The sequence below is a fragment of the Corapipo altera genome, unplaced genomic scaffold (assembly GCF_003945725.1).
Source record: "Corapipo altera isolate COAL_440 unplaced genomic scaffold, ASM394572v1 268, whole genome shotgun sequence".
Lineage (NCBI taxonomy): Eukaryota > Metazoa > Chordata > Aves > Passeriformes > Pipridae > Corapipo > Corapipo altera.
The window spans coordinates 4604691-4620628 of record NW_020884901.1 but is presented as its reverse complement, the minus strand read 5'-3'; the positions used below and the strand labels follow the sequence as shown (position 1 = coordinate 4620628).

Sequence of the window (15938 nt, the reverse complement as noted above, 5' to 3'; positions counted from 1 at the left end):
TCCATCTGGGGGTCCCCGGGCCGGGGCTTAGGGCCAGTCTGGGGGCGGCCCCGCCCGCGCTGGGCCCCGGGTAAACAGGTGGTCAATGATTAACCGGCCCGGCCCCGGCGCTGCGCTCCCGCCGCCCGTTGGGGCCACGCGGGACCCGCGGGCCGCGGCGGGGCCGTCGCGGGGTCCGGGGGCCGTTGCGGGGTCCGGGCCCCGAGCGGCGGCAGGTGGGGACCCCCCCGGGCACCGCCGTGAGTGGGGACGGGGGTGGGACATCGGGGCGGTGCAGGGGACGGGCAGTGGGGGCTCGGGGCTCCCGCGGCGGCCCGGGGCTGGCACAAAGGGGTCTCACCCTCGGCAGCCCCAGCCCCGCACTTGGGGTGACCACTGGGGTGGGTGGGCTGTCCCGTCACAACCTCCCCGTCCCCGCAGGCGTCTCCGCGGGATGGAAGGTGACCCGCCAGCCGGGCCGCAGGGCCCGGGCCCCGGCCCCGACCCCCGACCCCCCGACCCCGACCCTCGACTCCCCGACCCCGCTCCCAAGGCCCCAGGAGCGGAGCAGGGGGAGCAGGGGGCCGCCGAGGAGCCGCCCAGCTCTGACACCCCCCGGGACCCCCCCGCGGGCCGTGGGGACACGCCCGTGGAGGCGGCCACCAACGCGGCCGTCGAGGGGGACCCGCCGCCCTACTCGCCCTCGCCCCCGTCCCCGGCCCGCAAGAGAGTTCGCTTCGACTGCCCGCCGTGCCCGCCCTCCCAGCAGGAGCCCATCTTCTACCAGCCGAGTCCAGGGCAGAGAGCGCGACCTTTCCCTCCCCAGACCATCCCGCCTGGGGCCCTGCCCTACAACATCGTAAGTATCCCCCCTCCCTGATGTGCTCTGTCTTGCTCTGCAGTGAGTTCACCCCTTACCTCCCCTCCTGGGTTTATGGGGTTACATGCGGTGCCCCAAGTGATGCTTGAGCAGCACACTCAGGGGTTTGCAGCTCTAACTGCTCCCCTACCGTGCTGCAGTACACCGGGCAGTACACCGGGCAGTACACCGGGCAGTACACCGGGCAGCCGAGCATGGGGCCATTGCCTGCCGGCTACAGGCAGGACCTGCCCAGGGACTACCTGGTGGAGGCAGTGCTGGTGACCGTCTGCTGCTGCATGCTGACTGGGGTCATGGCCCTCATCTACTCTCATGAGGTAAGGACCCACCTGGCAATCTCAAACATCCTCCCCCCGCCTCTCTGGGTGCTGCGGGTCTCTTCTAACCCCTCCCCTTCTCCCCCTTGCACCAGACCCGGGCTGCGATCAGGCGTGGGGACATAGACCAGGCGTTCTCAGCATCCAGAAAGGCCTGGTGCCTCATCCTCTTCAGCCTCCTCTTCGGGTTGTTTGTCTCCGTCACTTGGGTCATCTGTGTCCTGGCAACCCTGTACAGGCATCGGGGACCCTGAGCCCCAGAGCCATGGTGTGTGTGCCAGGGGCTCCTTGCAGCTCACCATGGCCCTGGGGAGCACGGACAGGTGAAGTGGCCACAGCCCTGCTGGGGCTGTCCTGGGAAACAGGTGACCACAAAGTGTTATCTGGGCAGAGGGGCAGCTCTGTCCTTCCTGGCAGGGCAAGGAGTTGCTCCAGAGCCACGTGGGCCTTCGCCCACTCCCTCAGCCCTGCTGAGGAACCCAGACTGAAGTGATGCCAGAGTCAGGTCTGGGCAAGGACTCATGTTGGAGCAGTGGCACCATGTACGGGATCAGGCTCTGCTGTGGGATGCTGAATCCCATTACCATGGGCTGTCACTTGGAGCTGCTAAATGTGACTCTGGAGCACAGGGAGCATCTGTAGAACTGGGGCTGGAGACAGAGCTAATGGCTGAGGTGTAACAGAGAGACCCAGGTGTATGGGAAGCCCTCACCAGTCATTAATAATGTGGCAAGATACAAACTCTCATATGCAACTTCTCCAGTAATTTTGCACACACATACACAGACACAGACACGGTATCGCCACCTCCTTGCTGCTTCAAGGCTGAAATAAAATACAGCTGTAGCCAAAGCTTCTGTTTTCTCTGCACACCAAGGACCTTCCCTCTCCCAAATCTCCCCTTTGCCATGGCCTTTGTCCACCACAACATTCACGGTAAGGTCTCCTGTAATCAGTGAAATTGAGGCTTTCCCAAAAGCAGGTGGGTGCCAGGGTTCCAGACCCTCAGGGAGTCCACATGGCCCCAGGCCTGGGGGTGCCCCTCTGAGCAGCTGCAGGGGGGGGATGAGCTGCTGACACCCCACAGCTCCCTCCTGCTCTGCCCGGCCCGTGGAACACGGCCCCACGGTCGCGCAGGGCTCAGTCAGTGTCTGGGCATTCTCCTCCTGAGCTGGCCCGTGACAATTATTTCCAGAGGAATTTTGAACCCTGTTCAGGACTGAAAATAGTGCAGGAGCAGCTCAGCCGCCCCGGCTGCTGCAGGGGTTATTTAGGGGTTATTTATAGCCCTTGGCTGCCGGCACGGGGCCGCTGCACGGGCTGGGCACGCGCCGGCCAGCGCGGGGTTTGGGGGCCAGAACCCCCAACACAGGGAGCACCAGTGCCCAGAGGAAGGTGACGGTAGTAGATGTCCCCTCCCAAGTGTAGGGCTTGTACTGGGGCAAGACCATCTCAGCAGAGGGAAGGAAGAGGTTTACAGTGGAAAAATAAAGGGAAGAAGAGCCATGGGCAGAGGAAAACCACGAGGGGCACTTGAGAAAACATGAGGCCACACCAGTGCCAGAGGCGGATTCGATTGTCACTTTAATCCACAGACTGTGCATGCACTGTAAACAGGATCATCAGGCGGGCTCGTTATTGGTGTTTTATTTGTCTTTAATATAAAAGTTACAGATCTGAAATGTTCCGGAGGAAGATGCCACCAGGGGGATGGGGTTAGTGGTAAATCTATAATACAACAGAACTGTTTGGGGGGAGATGCCTGGGAGTGGGGCAGGGGGCTGGTGACTGGGGGCATCGCTTCTCCCCGCTCCCTGCCCCATGTGGAGAGGGGACTCAGACTCTTCCCTCTCTCCAAAAAGAGGTGATGGCCTCAAGAATGCTGCCTGCAAGACATGGGAACTCACTCCTGGCCAGTCTTGCAGAAGCCAGTTGTGGGCTTCTGCTGCCTGGGGGCTGCCCCTGGAGAGAGGGGGGGTCTCTGCTCAGCAAACCTCAAGCTGCTCCAGGCAGGGGACCCTCCTTTAAGGTCCCTCCAGCCCTGCAAGCCTGGGGTTGGGACACTCTGCTCAGCTGGAGATGATGGCAGAGCAAAGGGGAGAAGAGGGAAGAAAAGCTGGGGAAGGAAAGCTGGTGGGGAGGAAAGCTGAGGGGCTCAGCCCCATCACTCTGGATGAGGTGCTGTGGCCACTCAGACCTCCCATCCCCACTCATGTCACTGGTCACGAGAGTGAAGAGATCAGTGTCTGCCCCTCTGCTGCCCCTCATGAGGATGTTGAAGACCACAATGAGGCCTCCCCTCAGTCTCCTCCAGGCTGAACAGACCAAGTGCCCTCAGCTGCTCCTCATAACACTTCCCTTCCAGACCCTTCACCATCCTCGTAGCCTCCTCTGGACACTCTCTAATAGCTTAATGTCTTTTTTTACATTGTGGTGCCCAAAACTGCACACAATATCCAAGGTGAGGTCGCCCCAGGTCAGAGCAGAGTGGGACAATCCCCTCCCTGGCCCAGCTGGTGATGCTGGGCCTGATGCCCCCAGGACACAGCTGGCCCTCCTGGTTGCCAGGGCACTGCTGACTCATATTCAACTTGCCAGGTCTCTTCCCACAGCTGCTTTCCAGCATCTCATTCCCCAGTCTATACACACAGCCAGGGTTGCCCCATGCCAGGTGCAGAATGGGACACTTGCCCTTGTTGAACTTCCTATGGTTGGTGGTTGCCCATCTCTCTGATTTGTCGAGGTCTCTCTGCAGGGCCTCCCTGCCCTGGAGGGAGTTGACAGCTCCTGGTGTAAGTTTGTAAGGATTCCTTCCAGTCCTGTGTCCAGCTCATTAATGAAGATGTTGAGGAGCACTGGGTCGAGGATGGAGCCCTGCAGAACCCCACACATGCCAGCCTGATGTCACCCCAATCACTATAACTCTGTGCCCAACCTGTGAGCCAATTGCTCCTCTATCACATAACACAGTTATTCAGCTGGATGGAGACAAGCTGCACCCTCCTGTCCCTCTGTGGCATCAAGCCCCAGCCATGACCTCTGCACCCCCAGATGGGGTGGTTCCAGTGCTACCAGCACACACAGCACTCCCAGAACAGCCCAGACACAGCCCCCACCAAAGGGGTGCTCGGAGTCACTGGGGCAAAGCCCACACCATCAGCCTTCTCACCACCTCAACATGTTGGGCTTTTAAAAACCTTATTTACAAAGGAAAATGCAGGCATTACTTCCTGTGTGGAAGGCTGGGAAGCCTTTGGAGATTGCAAAGCCTTGGCTGGACACAACACACTGCTCCAACGCCGTTAGTGCCATGAAAATAACCCACTTTTGAAGTGATCCTGTTCAGATACCGTGTTTCAGCACAGAAGATTCCTGCTCCTCCTGCTCTGGGGCTGCACAGCACAAACTGTGTTGGACCCCACACTCTCCTCTCCCAGAAGATGTTCTTATGGATGGGGGGGGGAGTGTCTCTCTGTGCTTCAGCACTCACTGTGTGAGTCCCGTGCCTGAAATCCTCAGGAAAATAACCAAGCAGAGTAAAACCCTGCGAGTGGGGCAGTGTGGCTGTCACTCCCTCTTGGGAGTCAGGCAGAGCTGGCCAAGGCTTTGCAATCTGTTTGGAGAAGGAAATAAGTGCAGCTCTGATTCAGCCAGAATAAACAGAGGCTTGAGCAGGCACAGAGATGCTATTGAGAAATAAGTTAAGGATGCTCTGTGAAACTCCATGTCTGTATTCCTGGAGCTGCTGCCCTAAACCTGCAGGATTTTGTTAGAACCCTGTAAAAACCTGCGACCACAGAGAGCTGAGAAGGGTCTCACAAGGCTGCTGAACCCACAATCCAGCTGCAAACCATGGAAGGAGGACAGAGAGGAGGGATGTGAAATGGCCTGGCTGGGGCTGCGCTGGGGAGAACACCCTGGGTGGGACACAGAGAGGGGACAGAGGGGCTGAATAAGGCACACTGAACAGATTGGGGTTAACACTGCATGTGTGGGAAATGACACTGCCCTTTGCTCTTCCACGCCGGGCTGCCACTGCCCTGCTGGCTCTGGCATGGCAGGACTGGGGACAGGGACCTGCTGGGGCTCCTGCCAAAGCACAGGTCACAATACACAGCACCGAGGGCCAGCCCGACAGGGACCCCCGGGAACAAACATTTGGCAACAGTGAGAGGAGAGAGGAGCGGGGTGGGAGGATGGGGTGGCTCGACTGGGAACAGGGCTCCTTCCTGGTTCCCATTTCCAACCCAGAAATGGACCCGCTGCCTCCTTCACCCGGCTCCTGCACCTGCTCCACAGCCCCGAGCCTCCTTTATTCCAGCACTTGGAACGACGTTGTCACCGGTTGTGAATTTTATACACAATGGTTTGCACTTTTTCTTTTTTTTTTTTTCCTATAAATTCATCGGTATTCAGACATGCATCAAAAATCCCCAATGGATTCTAAACACTAGTATGTACAGTCCATATACTACAGCATTTCCTGTGCAAAAGCTAAGTACCATCGCTAAGAGACACGGGGCCACGGACAGTGACCCGCAGTACCTGGGTAGTCCGTGTTTCCAGGTTCAGAGGGATTTACCGTTGCTTAAATAACGAGATCTGAGAGGAGGAGGGGGATGTGATGACTGGAGATGGCGGGTCCCTGCCCACGTTTTCAGTGCCTCTTCCGTATCTACGACCGGTGCCTTCCTCCCACGAGGAAGGCGCCAGAGATCTGGGGTGAACCAAGACCCCTGTAAACACAAGCAGCTCTCTGAAAGCAGAGCTCCTCTGGCAGGCAGCAGGAACACTTCCATCCTCATCTCCTATGGACGAACACGTTTGGAGGTGGCATTGCAGGGGAGACTTAAACCCTTGGCTTCCACGGCTGCTCCTGCCCGACGTCGCTCCAGAGACAAGTCTGTGGGTGCTGAGCTCTTGCTGACCTTCCTTCGTGGATGAAAACAGAAGCCGGGCTATTCCCGGATGGAATGGGCCAGCAAACCAACACGCTGGCGCAGGACTCTCCTTCCACACAGCTCTCTCCCCAGGTTTAAAGCTGGTTCATGGCACAGAGGGACGGGAGGAGAAGGAGGGCGAGTGCAGCGAGCACCGGCCGATCTCTGCCCTCGGTGGCGGCCGCGCTGTCACCTCTGGCCGGCTGCGAGCGCCCGGCATTCCCACCCCCAGGGATGGTTGCCAGCTGGGAGGGAGGGTGTGTCATCCAGTGACAGGTACAAACATTGAACTCCAGTCTCATAGCTGCCCTCGGCGCCTCTGTGGAGCAATTCTCCTCGCTCACACCACCCCTCCTCCTAGGTCTTCTCTTCTCGATCTGTTTTCCGCCTCGTGATGTTCCGAGGTTTGATTTTGAGGGACAGTTCCCACAAGGCCTCCTCAGCCAGGTGGTCGCTGAAGTCGTTGAAGAATGACACTATGTCATCATTTCTTTTGATGTCGTAATGTCTGGAAAACCACAGAGGAGGGTTAAACAAGAGGCTACCTGGGGACCTCTCTCAATTTTGGCCACCCCTGCCCTGCTCTAACACATCCAGCATTGTGGTCTGTGCCCAGTTCTCATGACAAGGTGTGACACCAGAAAGAGGAAAACCCATCATGCCTGTTGCTGAATTGGGAGGGAAAAAAGGACCCTTTCACACAGAAATCAGCACTTAGGTGTGTTGCCTCTGCTGCAAGACAGCATTGAAGAAAACCCTCCATGTCCTAGAGAACACAGGAACCAGCAATGGCAAAACCTGGAGGAAAAACTCATCTTAAAGAGAGGAGTGTGAAAACTTTGCACTGGATCTCAAAACTAACATTAGAAAAATGTCTTCACAACTTTTATCTAACCTAGAGAGGGAAGGAGAACTGCAACCAGAGCCCTGTCATTCCCAGCTCTCCTTACATCTCCATCATGATGCTTTGACTTTAGACTCCCTTCCCCTCGCATAGGGGCTCCCAGTCATCATCCCCACACACCTCAAACCCCACATGGTGCCCCACAGACAGCTCTGACCCCCCTGTTGCAGCACTTACACTTGTTGGAAGCACCTCATGCTGTCCAGGATGTTGAACTGCTGCCAGCGCTTGGAAAAATTCACTTTGCTGTCAATGTAATCAGGGTTTCCCAGATGAACAAAGGTCAGATCCTGCAGAATCAAGCCTCTGAAAGAGATAAAGGGACAGCAGGCCAGGGAGTAGGTAAACAGGTACAGAGGTTAGTCACACAGGGGCAGGGTGGCCAGCAAAAAGGCAGCCCAATGCAACCCAACAGCCTCCCACTGCCACCATCATGGCAACCTTATCCAGAGGGAATTGTTTCCCCAGCAGCAGATCCAAAGGTGTTCAGGTGCAAGCACCCACCATGCACAGCTGAGGGGCCTCTGAGGGGAGGCACCCATGGCACACTAAGAGTGCTGAGGTTGCTCTTTCACCCTTCATGGAAAGAAGGACCAGGCTGGAAGAAGCTTCTTTACAAACCGGTATTTGCCACCCTGCCTTCCTGTGCTCCCAGACAAATCGCTCCGGAGAGGGCCCATGGGCTGATGTGGCACAGTGCTGTCTTACCCCAGATGTCTGGCAAAAGGCAAGTGCTGAGCTCAGCAGAAGCTGCTGAGAAATCCTTGAAGGAACCATTTAAATGTGCAGAGGAAAGGAACTGCCCACTCACAGGTAGGGGATGCAGGGGGGCTCCACATCGGCCAGAGCAGCTCGGTAGGCGCGGAAGGACGAGGAGCTGTCGATCAGGGTGCAGTACTCAGCCAGGCCCTGCCAGGACACAAATCCCACGGTGACACCGCTGCTGCAAACCCATTTTCTTTGTCACCTCTCCCCAGAGAGCTATGCAGGCCAGGGAGTTAATGCTGTCCTGGAAACAACTCTAAGTGATTTACTCAGCCTGACCCCAACTGTGCATACGCAGAGCCTCACTGCCTTCAGCCTCAGCAAGCCTTGGTTTGCAGAGAGGAGGAGGCTGCTCTCCCCTGTGGCTGTGCTGGCACTTCTGCAGCTGTCAGAATGCCCAGCCATGCTGCAGGCTTCCAGCACTGTGGCATTACACCCACTGGAGAGCAGTTACCCACCATCCCTCCACCCTGGGACATTGCTGAGCTATTGAAAACCACCCAGCTGTTTCATGCATATCCACAGTTATCCTTCCCCCAGAGATGACAGCCCTGACTGCTCCTCACCTCTGAGGTTTGCTTCTGCCACTCCAGCCTTCTGATGGGGGCAGAATCCAGTGCAGAAAGAATGGCCAGATAGGAATTAAAATTATTCAGCTTTCGTAAGTGCTGTGAAAAGGCATAATGTTCCAGTTACTCAAGAGATCTGAAAAGCCTTCTAAGCATCAAACAGCTCTAATAACCAGAAGGTCCCACCACCCTGCTCCTTTAAGGAGCAATGTTTGTGATTCACAGGGAAGCTGAAGCTGGTACCTTCATAATCTTTATAAATTTAAGGAGCAGCCTCTCTCGGTCCTGGGCTTTCTCTTGTAGCATAATTATTGAACGGACCCTGGAAGAACAGACAGAAAAAAAAAAGATAAACCCACTTAAGCAGATCTCAGATTCCTTCTTGTTTCGTTAAAAAAAATCTGATCACTGATAAGGATGGGCCAACAATACTAAAAACCTCCAACTTAAATGGAGCACTCTAATCCACAACAGAGACAGGATAGTTTTACAGAGTGCATTTATTTTCAAGGGGAATGTTTGTTTGAAGGGCTCAGTGATACTGACAATTAATTCCTTCAGGTTACAGGAGGAAACCTCCACAACATTCCTGATTTTCTTTCTCATGTACTCTGAGGTTTTTGATGAGTGTTCTGAATCTATTTCCTGGCCAAAAATATATGTTATTCCACTTGTAACAAAGGAACCCAAGTCAGCGAGGAATATCTGGAATATTTGCAAGGCATTGGATATTAAGCACAGTTCAGTGACATGGTTGTTTTAAGCTCCTTACCAGTAGGACATGTTATTAAAGTGCTCTGTGAACTGTGTCAGATTGGGGCTCTTCTCTTCATTTTGTTCCTTTGCCCAAAGCAAAACTTCTGGGATCTGCCAAGGAAGAAGAGGAGGGGGGTGGGAAAATACCACACATTAAAATGGGATTTCTGCCTCAACATTCCCAGTCACAGTGTGTGTTTGCAGCCACTTGCTGACACGAGGTCAGCTGTGTCCTACAACCCAACAGGTGTCCTGGAGAGCTGGCAGGGAACACCAGAGATTGTAGGGGCTGCACTTTCCAATCCCTCCCACCACCCTTTCCCCATCCTCATATCTGTACCTCGATTTTATAGAAGAGTTCAGCATCCAGGAGGGTCAGCTGCTCAGCTATTTCATGACTGTGGAAATCATGCAGTGTCCCTGGCCTGTGGAAAACAAGGATGAAGTACGAAGGCTCAGAAAATGTGACCTGTTTTCTTCTCTTTCTTATATTTTGGGCTGAGAAAACTTTTGTGTCCACAGGAAAGGGATTCCCTGGCTCTCAAAGGACCAAGATATGGTTACATGCATCTTCCCTCACCTGGCTGCCACCCCTCGGGCTGCAAGAGGTTTGATGGAGTTGGCATAGCTCAGCATTTTCTTCTGATCCACTTTATCAAGGATATTCTTGCGTAACACCCTGGCAAGGCTCAGCTCCCCATTGCAGACCAGCCGGAAGACCAGGTCCATCAGCAGCTTGAGAATTTCCTCTGTCAACTCCACTAAGCTGAGAGAAAGATGGAAAACCCAGGGCAGGCATCAGAGCTACGAGACTGAGCTACAGTTTGTACCTCTACTGAATCTCATCAGTCTTTTCTACAAGCAGAATTGGGTGACTGAAATTCCTCCTCTTCCCAGCTCTTCCTTTCCCAGAGATTCCCTTTTTACTGGTTATTTTAAATCACTGACCCAGCTGGGACACACCAAGAACCTGCTCTTCCAACTGGAGGGTTCAGCAGTGCAAGTATCTCACTGCTCAGGGTCAGGGATTTCAGCTGTCAGACTTAATAGGGTTTAAAAACCCCACCTTCCAAAAAACCACATCTTCCTAAAAACCACATCTTTCCAACTACCAGACTTCAGCATGTTACTGACCCCACATCTCCCATCCAAAACAAAGAAAGCAACTCACCACAGCTCATCCACCACTCGCACCAGCACGAAGAAGGTGTTCTTACTGACTCGCTTCTTAAACGTGTCCGGGAAGTGGCAAAACTTCTCATACGTTGGTTTCAAATTAAAGAATCAACTCAGTGTGGTCAGACCAGCATCAGTGCAATCACCAGCTGCCCCAAGGAATCACAGAATCGTTGAATGGTTTGGGATGGAAGGGACCTTAAAGATCACCCAGTTCCACCCCCCTGCCATGGGCACAGACACCTTCCACTCGACCAGGTTGCTCAGAGCTCCATCCAGCTTGGCCTTGAACACTTCCAGGGATGAGGCACCTACATTAGAACAGCAAACTATTCTGTCTTGATGGAAACTGGTGTTCCATTTCCAGGAGATGAGGGACACTGATATGGTTCTAATTAAGATGGCATTAAGCTGACACCAGCTGCAGGGGCATGAGGAGCCACTTACACCTCATAGAATTGATGCTGGAAGAGCAGGTGTACCTTGAAATTGTTCTCTCTAAGGTGGAATTTAATGAGCAGCACTCCTCTGCAGGGATCTCCCCCACCGGTCTGTGACATCTGGTTTCAACAGATCTCAGATGTCACCTCTACCTTCCTCGTTGCCCAATTTGCTGCAAGGAGTACGGTGACAGGGGAGACAGCACAGGTTGAAAAAGCTTCTGCCAGGTGGAGAAAGGGAAAAGGAAGAAGGTTATCAGTAAGTCAGGGGCCTGCAGCACTGCCCCAGACAGTGCTGTCACCGACTGGGAGCTGTGCTGTGTCCTTGGTGAGCCGATCCCAGCTGGAGCTCAGGGAGCAGTGGCTCTGCTGCAGATGGCAGTGATGAGCCACAAAGCAGGACACAGTGACGTCAGGCTCCCTCTGACGTGGGTGCACAGCACCAAGGCCCACGAGGCTTTCACACTGCCCAGACCCAGACACTGACCTGCTCAGCTGGCAGGGAATGGAGTCATGGGAATGGAGCCAAGGGGAAGGAATGGCAGGCAGGGTGCTCAAGAAGCCTTCTCCATCCTCTGCCAGAAATGCTAATGCTCACCCTGCACATCAGGGCCCTGCTTTGTTATCAGTTACAAGCTCAGTTCAGAAGTGGGGGGCCAAGAGCCCAGCATTTCCAATGCTGAGTTTATTGTAGTAAAACAGAGAAAAGGCCTTGATGGTTTAGTCATTTCCAGTATTAAACTACACCTGCCCATAATCCCCACAGCCCCTCTGGAAGGCAGAAGGTGCCCTGATGCCCACTCTAGAAAACAAGATGTCCAAAACAAATGATAATTACCCAGTGATGTACAGAAAACCTCAACTGCTCCCCTCCCCTGACAGGACTCTCAGGAGATAACTCTCTGGTCTGTTATCCACCCTGCCTGGACCTGCCCTGCTGCAATTCCCATTGCAGAATGTGGAGGTGAAGGAATTCCTGCCTGGGACACCTCCAGGGCCAGCACATCACTGACCACACTGTCAGCAGGCTTCTGACCAAACAACTTGCCATCAGCTCCCTCCACAATGACTACCTGGCTCTGATTCCTGGTGGGAGTGAACTGCCACTCATGCAAAAGGATATCTGTACTGCAGCTTCTTGATGAGCTCTTCAGGGGTGATAAATGTCCTGTATGTAGTCAGAAAGGCTTCACAGTACAGCACCAGATCTAGGGAGAGAGACATGGACACATTTCGGCACAAATGGACTTTCCAGAACTGCTGTGCTGTTGGTCCTTACCAGCAGATGGACCCTGTAACACAAGAGCAGCAGTGACACTGCCCTGTCCCCACTGCCCGGCCCTGGCTCCCGTTTGCAGCATTTGAGCTCAGGGCTTTGTTTATTCCACCACCAAAGGGGTCAGTGAAAAACACCTGCTTGTGGGACAGGATCTATCAGTAGTGGGTCAAGAAAAAACATGGTTTAGACCTTGGGGATACTTTACAGAGAAGATCTGATGGTGAGAGGTGGCTGCCTGTTGTGTGTCAGCCTCTCTCAGGCAGCACAGAGCCCTGTCACAGTCACTCTGCCCTCCTGATGAGGAACACACGTGTTTCAACATGATGCTCTGGTGCTGCAGATCTTCTGTCCTTACTGCATTCCAGGAAATCCATCCCAGGACAGTGTAAATATAAGATTATTTTCAGCCAAAAGAAGAGTAAATTGCACTGCAAAAACTGACACTACCATGGTGGCCACGACCCTGCCACAACACAGATGCTGACATGGGGTGAGTCAGTTTGTGTTAATTCATCAGCAGGATGGGGGTGCTGCAGAATCACAAAAGGCTTTGGGCTTTGCCATGGGCACAAAGGATGGAATTTGAAAAAGCAGGGATTGCAAATGGGAAAGCAGATTTGAGGTCAGGACTGTAGACCTCTCCTGGGCAATGCCTGGTCACTGTGGACAGCAGTGTCCAATGGGAGCATTGGCCCCAGAACAAACCAGCAGCAGGATGTGCAGTGGGATGGCACCCTGCCCCTGCCAGGAGCACCGTGGGCAGACTTGGAGAAAAAGCTCCTGCTGGGCCTGCCAAGGCTTGGCTGTGCATGCAGAGCTTGTTCCAGCCAGGACAGGGATCACCTCACACCCACGTGCTGTAACATCCATCCATTGCCATGGAGGGTGGGAAGGGGCAGGGCACAGTGGGGTAGCTGTGCCTCTCTACCTGCAGTGTTTTTCTTGGCAGGAACCTCGTGGCAATGCTGCTTCCTCCTGCTCTTAAATCAGAGACTGCTGCTGCCTTTTGGTTACAGACAATCAGACATAAGCTCTAAAGCCAGAAGCTGGGTGGTCATGTCAGGGGTGAGCCCCAGGCCTCGTCCAGCTGTAATCCTGCACTCACAGCAAGTGTGTGTGGATGTGAGCACTTAACTGACCACGGATTTTATTCCTAAAGACCACAAGTCTCTCGTTATCCCTTATTCCATTTAGCTCTTTTAGAAAACTCAGATGGACAAGAAGCATCATGCAACAGGGCGTGGAGTTACATTTATTCTGGGTTCCCATCTGCCCAAAAGGCAACGTGAGGTAATACAGCTGGTCTGCTCTGGCACTTGAAGCTGCCAAGAAATTCATCTTTAAAGGAAAGCCTCTTAACTCTACCCCTCTGTGCCGTTTGGCTGATTGATTTACAAGCCCTGAATTCTTCTCATTGTAAGCTTAATTCATTAACCCTCTCAGTCACCCAAACAGTGGGTTAGCATAGCACAAATTCCTCTCTGCTCCATTCAGCTCCGTGGCTTGGCAGTGCCTGTGAGGCCAAGCACAGGGACTGAGAACCTGAGCTCCCTCCACCCAGCAATCACCAGCTGCACCACTGGGCAGTAAAAATCCTGCCCCAGTTTTCCCCAGTCCTGAAAGGTTCTCCACAGCTTTCACCCCACTGCTTGCAGCACCCTCAGAGCCCCCTGTTCATGAACTGGATGTCTAAGCACACATCCCTTACCAAGCAGCTGTCTTTCAGCAGGAACAGTAGGGAAGTTCTTCCACTGTGATGTTCCAGAGAACAGCAGGAGTAAATCAGAGTTTCTCTGTTCCACTTTCAGCATTTTTTATAAGGGATATTTCCACCATCTCATTTAGACTATTTTCTTTAATATACATATCTACCCTTGGCACAATCAATTGCCTCCTCCTCTCTAGTATGTTCCTAACTTTGATCCTTTCTTCCTGGATTTGGTGCCCAATGCAAACTGAGAAACAGCTGTCAGGGAAAGGATTTTCTTGGTAGCTGAATAGTGCTGGTAAGTAATTGCAAACATCTTATGCTACAGTAAAACCCCTGTCATTTAAAAATGTACATGAAAGATATTTCCCCTTTGACTATCAAACCTCTAAAATACAAGTGCTGAGTGATTCAGTGGGTTAGTATTTTGCTTTGCATCCCAGGAGATAAGGAGATCAATCCTGGTTAAGGCCATCAGCACAAATGTGTTTGGCAGGTTCAAATCACTCTCTGAAAACACTGCAAAGGCTGTCTTTGCCACAGGTCTTGAATAGGAGAGCTTTGTGTGGGTAGTGACTGGGTTTGGAGAGATAAAGTGGGGTTTTAACAAATCCAGAGCCAAGGGTTGATGACATCCCCTTTCCTCCTCTGCATCTCCTTTCCTGTACTGTGGATTCCCTCTCTGAACTGGCCTGGGTGGCTACCAGGATGCAAGTAGTAAAAAGTGGGACTAGGAAGTGACATGGTAAGTTGAAAATGAGGGGTGTCAGCAGACCAGTACCTGAACAGCCTGCCCAATGCCCACGGGTACTGCATCAGACCCAAGCCAACATCCCTTTTTTCCTACTTCCATGCAACACTCACTCCAGCAACTCCTACATCCCCACTGCCCTGACATCCAAAGGTCAAGGAGCACCACTGAACACAGGATCCATGCACAACAGGCTGGTCACTCCTGCATTCCCAGAAGGCAGTGGCCCAGCTCAGCAGGTGCAGGGACACCAACAGAGCACTGTCACTGGTGTGCCTCGCCTTCCAGATCTGGGCAAGGGCTGTGAGGAGTTAATATCATCCCTGCTGCTAAATGGAACCACCAGGGGCTTATCCAGCTTACCTCCATTTACCACAGATAAGCACAACCCCCCCCGGGCTGTGCAGGGGATCCCTGCAGACCCTCCCCCAGGCCCAGCTGCCTCCACAGCAGAAGGCAGAGGCAGAAGACCAGAAGATCAGCAGCCAAAGGCCGTGCCAGGCTGTGCCCCTCAGCTCTGCCCTGCTGCACCCACGTACCTTTCCTGTCAGTCTCTGTTGCGTGCACTAACAGGATGTCTCCAGATCCACCACGAACATCTGGCCCATCATCCCCCTGCAACGGGAACACAACCACGTTAGGCACAGCCCAAGGTTCCCTTCGGCCTGGTTTAACAGTGCTGGGGTTCAAGCTCAGCAGCAACTGGCAGCGTACACAATGTTCCTGGCACTGCTCACAGCACAAGCTGGGACATGGTCTTCAGTGCTGGGCTAATCCTGGAATTGGAATAAAGCATTTAATGTCCCAGATGAGGAGCTGGGCTGATCCTTACCCGGGATCTCTGACTCCTTAAGGCCAGGCTGTGAAGCTTAGTGAAAGCTGAACCTTCTGTCCAAAGAAGAATGAACACAAATGCCCCAAACGCTCCCAGAAGACTATTAACAGAGCAGCACCACTGTGTGAACTGTCTCAAAGTTCACACAGCCACGTACCACAGTGGCTGTGGGGTGGGAGGTCATGCATTCAACTTGCATGTTGCTGGAACATCAAAACCTAGCAAGTTAATTCCCTAATCTGGAACTATTTGGCCAGAGGTCACCTCAAGCGGTCCAATAACCAGGAGCAGAAAACAGCCCTGCTAATTGCTTGACCCCTGCCTTACCACTCTCTAAAACACTCTTCTAGCTACTGCATTTCACAACTCAAAATATGCAAAACTGATCCATCACTCAGCCAGCGGTTCCCACACTGCAGGAAGCAGCTCACAGTGACAGTTCTATACTGTTTCAAAAATGCAGATCATAAAGAAAAGAAAGAAAGAAGACATTAAGACACACATCTACTAGTCCCAAATGCTCAGAAATCACTGATTTTTAAATGTTTTTTAAAGGAAAGAATCCAGCAGAGGAGGAGGATTGTCATTTCAATATGCAAACCAGTGAAAAAAACATGGATTTACAGCCATGGAGCAGCC

At 53.3% G+C, this 15938-nt stretch overlaps 2 protein-coding genes across 9 annotated transcripts in view; one reads left to right on the top strand and one right to left on the bottom strand.

The window, feature by feature from the left end:
• Positions 1 to 180: 180 nt before the first annotated feature.
• Positions 181 to 2028, top strand: PRRT1B (proline rich transmembrane protein 1B). Its single transcript, XM_027649997.1, has 4 exons — positions 181 to 215; positions 421 to 838; positions 1000 to 1176; positions 1272 to 2028. Exons 2-4 carry the CDS (start codon positions 434 to 436, stop codon positions 1428 to 1430), a joined length of 741 nt encoding a protein of 246 aa, XP_027505798.1. The 5' UTR covers positions 181 to 215; positions 421 to 433; the 3' UTR covers positions 1431 to 2028.
• Positions 2029 to 5556: 3528 nt separating this feature from the next.
• The window catches only part of RAPGEF1 (Rap guanine nucleotide exchange factor 1), an 83062-nt gene continuing 72680 nt past the window's right edge, over positions 5557 to 15938 (bottom strand). For all 8 annotated transcript variants that reach the window (XM_027649965.1, XM_027649967.1, XM_027649969.1 and 5 more), the window contains 11 exons: positions 15004 to 15079; positions 11850 to 11934; positions 10282 to 10374; positions 9691 to 9876; positions 9451 to 9535; positions 9127 to 9221; positions 8598 to 8676; positions 8352 to 8453; positions 7832 to 7929; positions 7198 to 7326; positions 5557 to 6624 (listed from right to left, as the gene is read on the bottom strand). In XM_027649965.1, coding sequence (XP_027505766.1) covers positions 6474 to 6624; positions 7198 to 7326; positions 7832 to 7929; positions 8352 to 8453; positions 8598 to 8676; positions 9127 to 9221; positions 9451 to 9535; positions 9691 to 9876; positions 10282 to 10374; positions 11850 to 11934; positions 15004 to 15079 — 1179 coding nt within the window. In that variant the 3' untranslated portion in view covers positions 5557 to 6473. The remainder of the gene's footprint in view (positions 6625 to 7197; positions 7327 to 7831; positions 7930 to 8351; positions 8454 to 8597; positions 8677 to 9126; positions 9222 to 9450; positions 9536 to 9690; positions 9877 to 10281; positions 10375 to 11849; positions 11935 to 15003; positions 15080 to 15938) is intronic.

Excerpts from the sequence above, each read along its gene's own strand:
- PRRT1B (XM_027649997.1), top strand. The coding sequence starts at position 434 with ATGGAAGGTGACCCGCCAGCCGGGCCGCAGGGCCCGGGCCCCGGCCCC. Across the intron at positions 839-999 it reads GGGCCCTGCCCTACAACATC|TACACCGGGCAGTACACCGG; the intron begins GTAAGTATCCCC and ends ACCGTGCTGCAG. Across the intron at positions 1,177-1,271 it reads CCCTCATCTACTCTCATGAG|ACCCGGGCTGCGATCAGGCG; the intron begins GTAAGGACCCAC and ends CCCTTGCACCAG.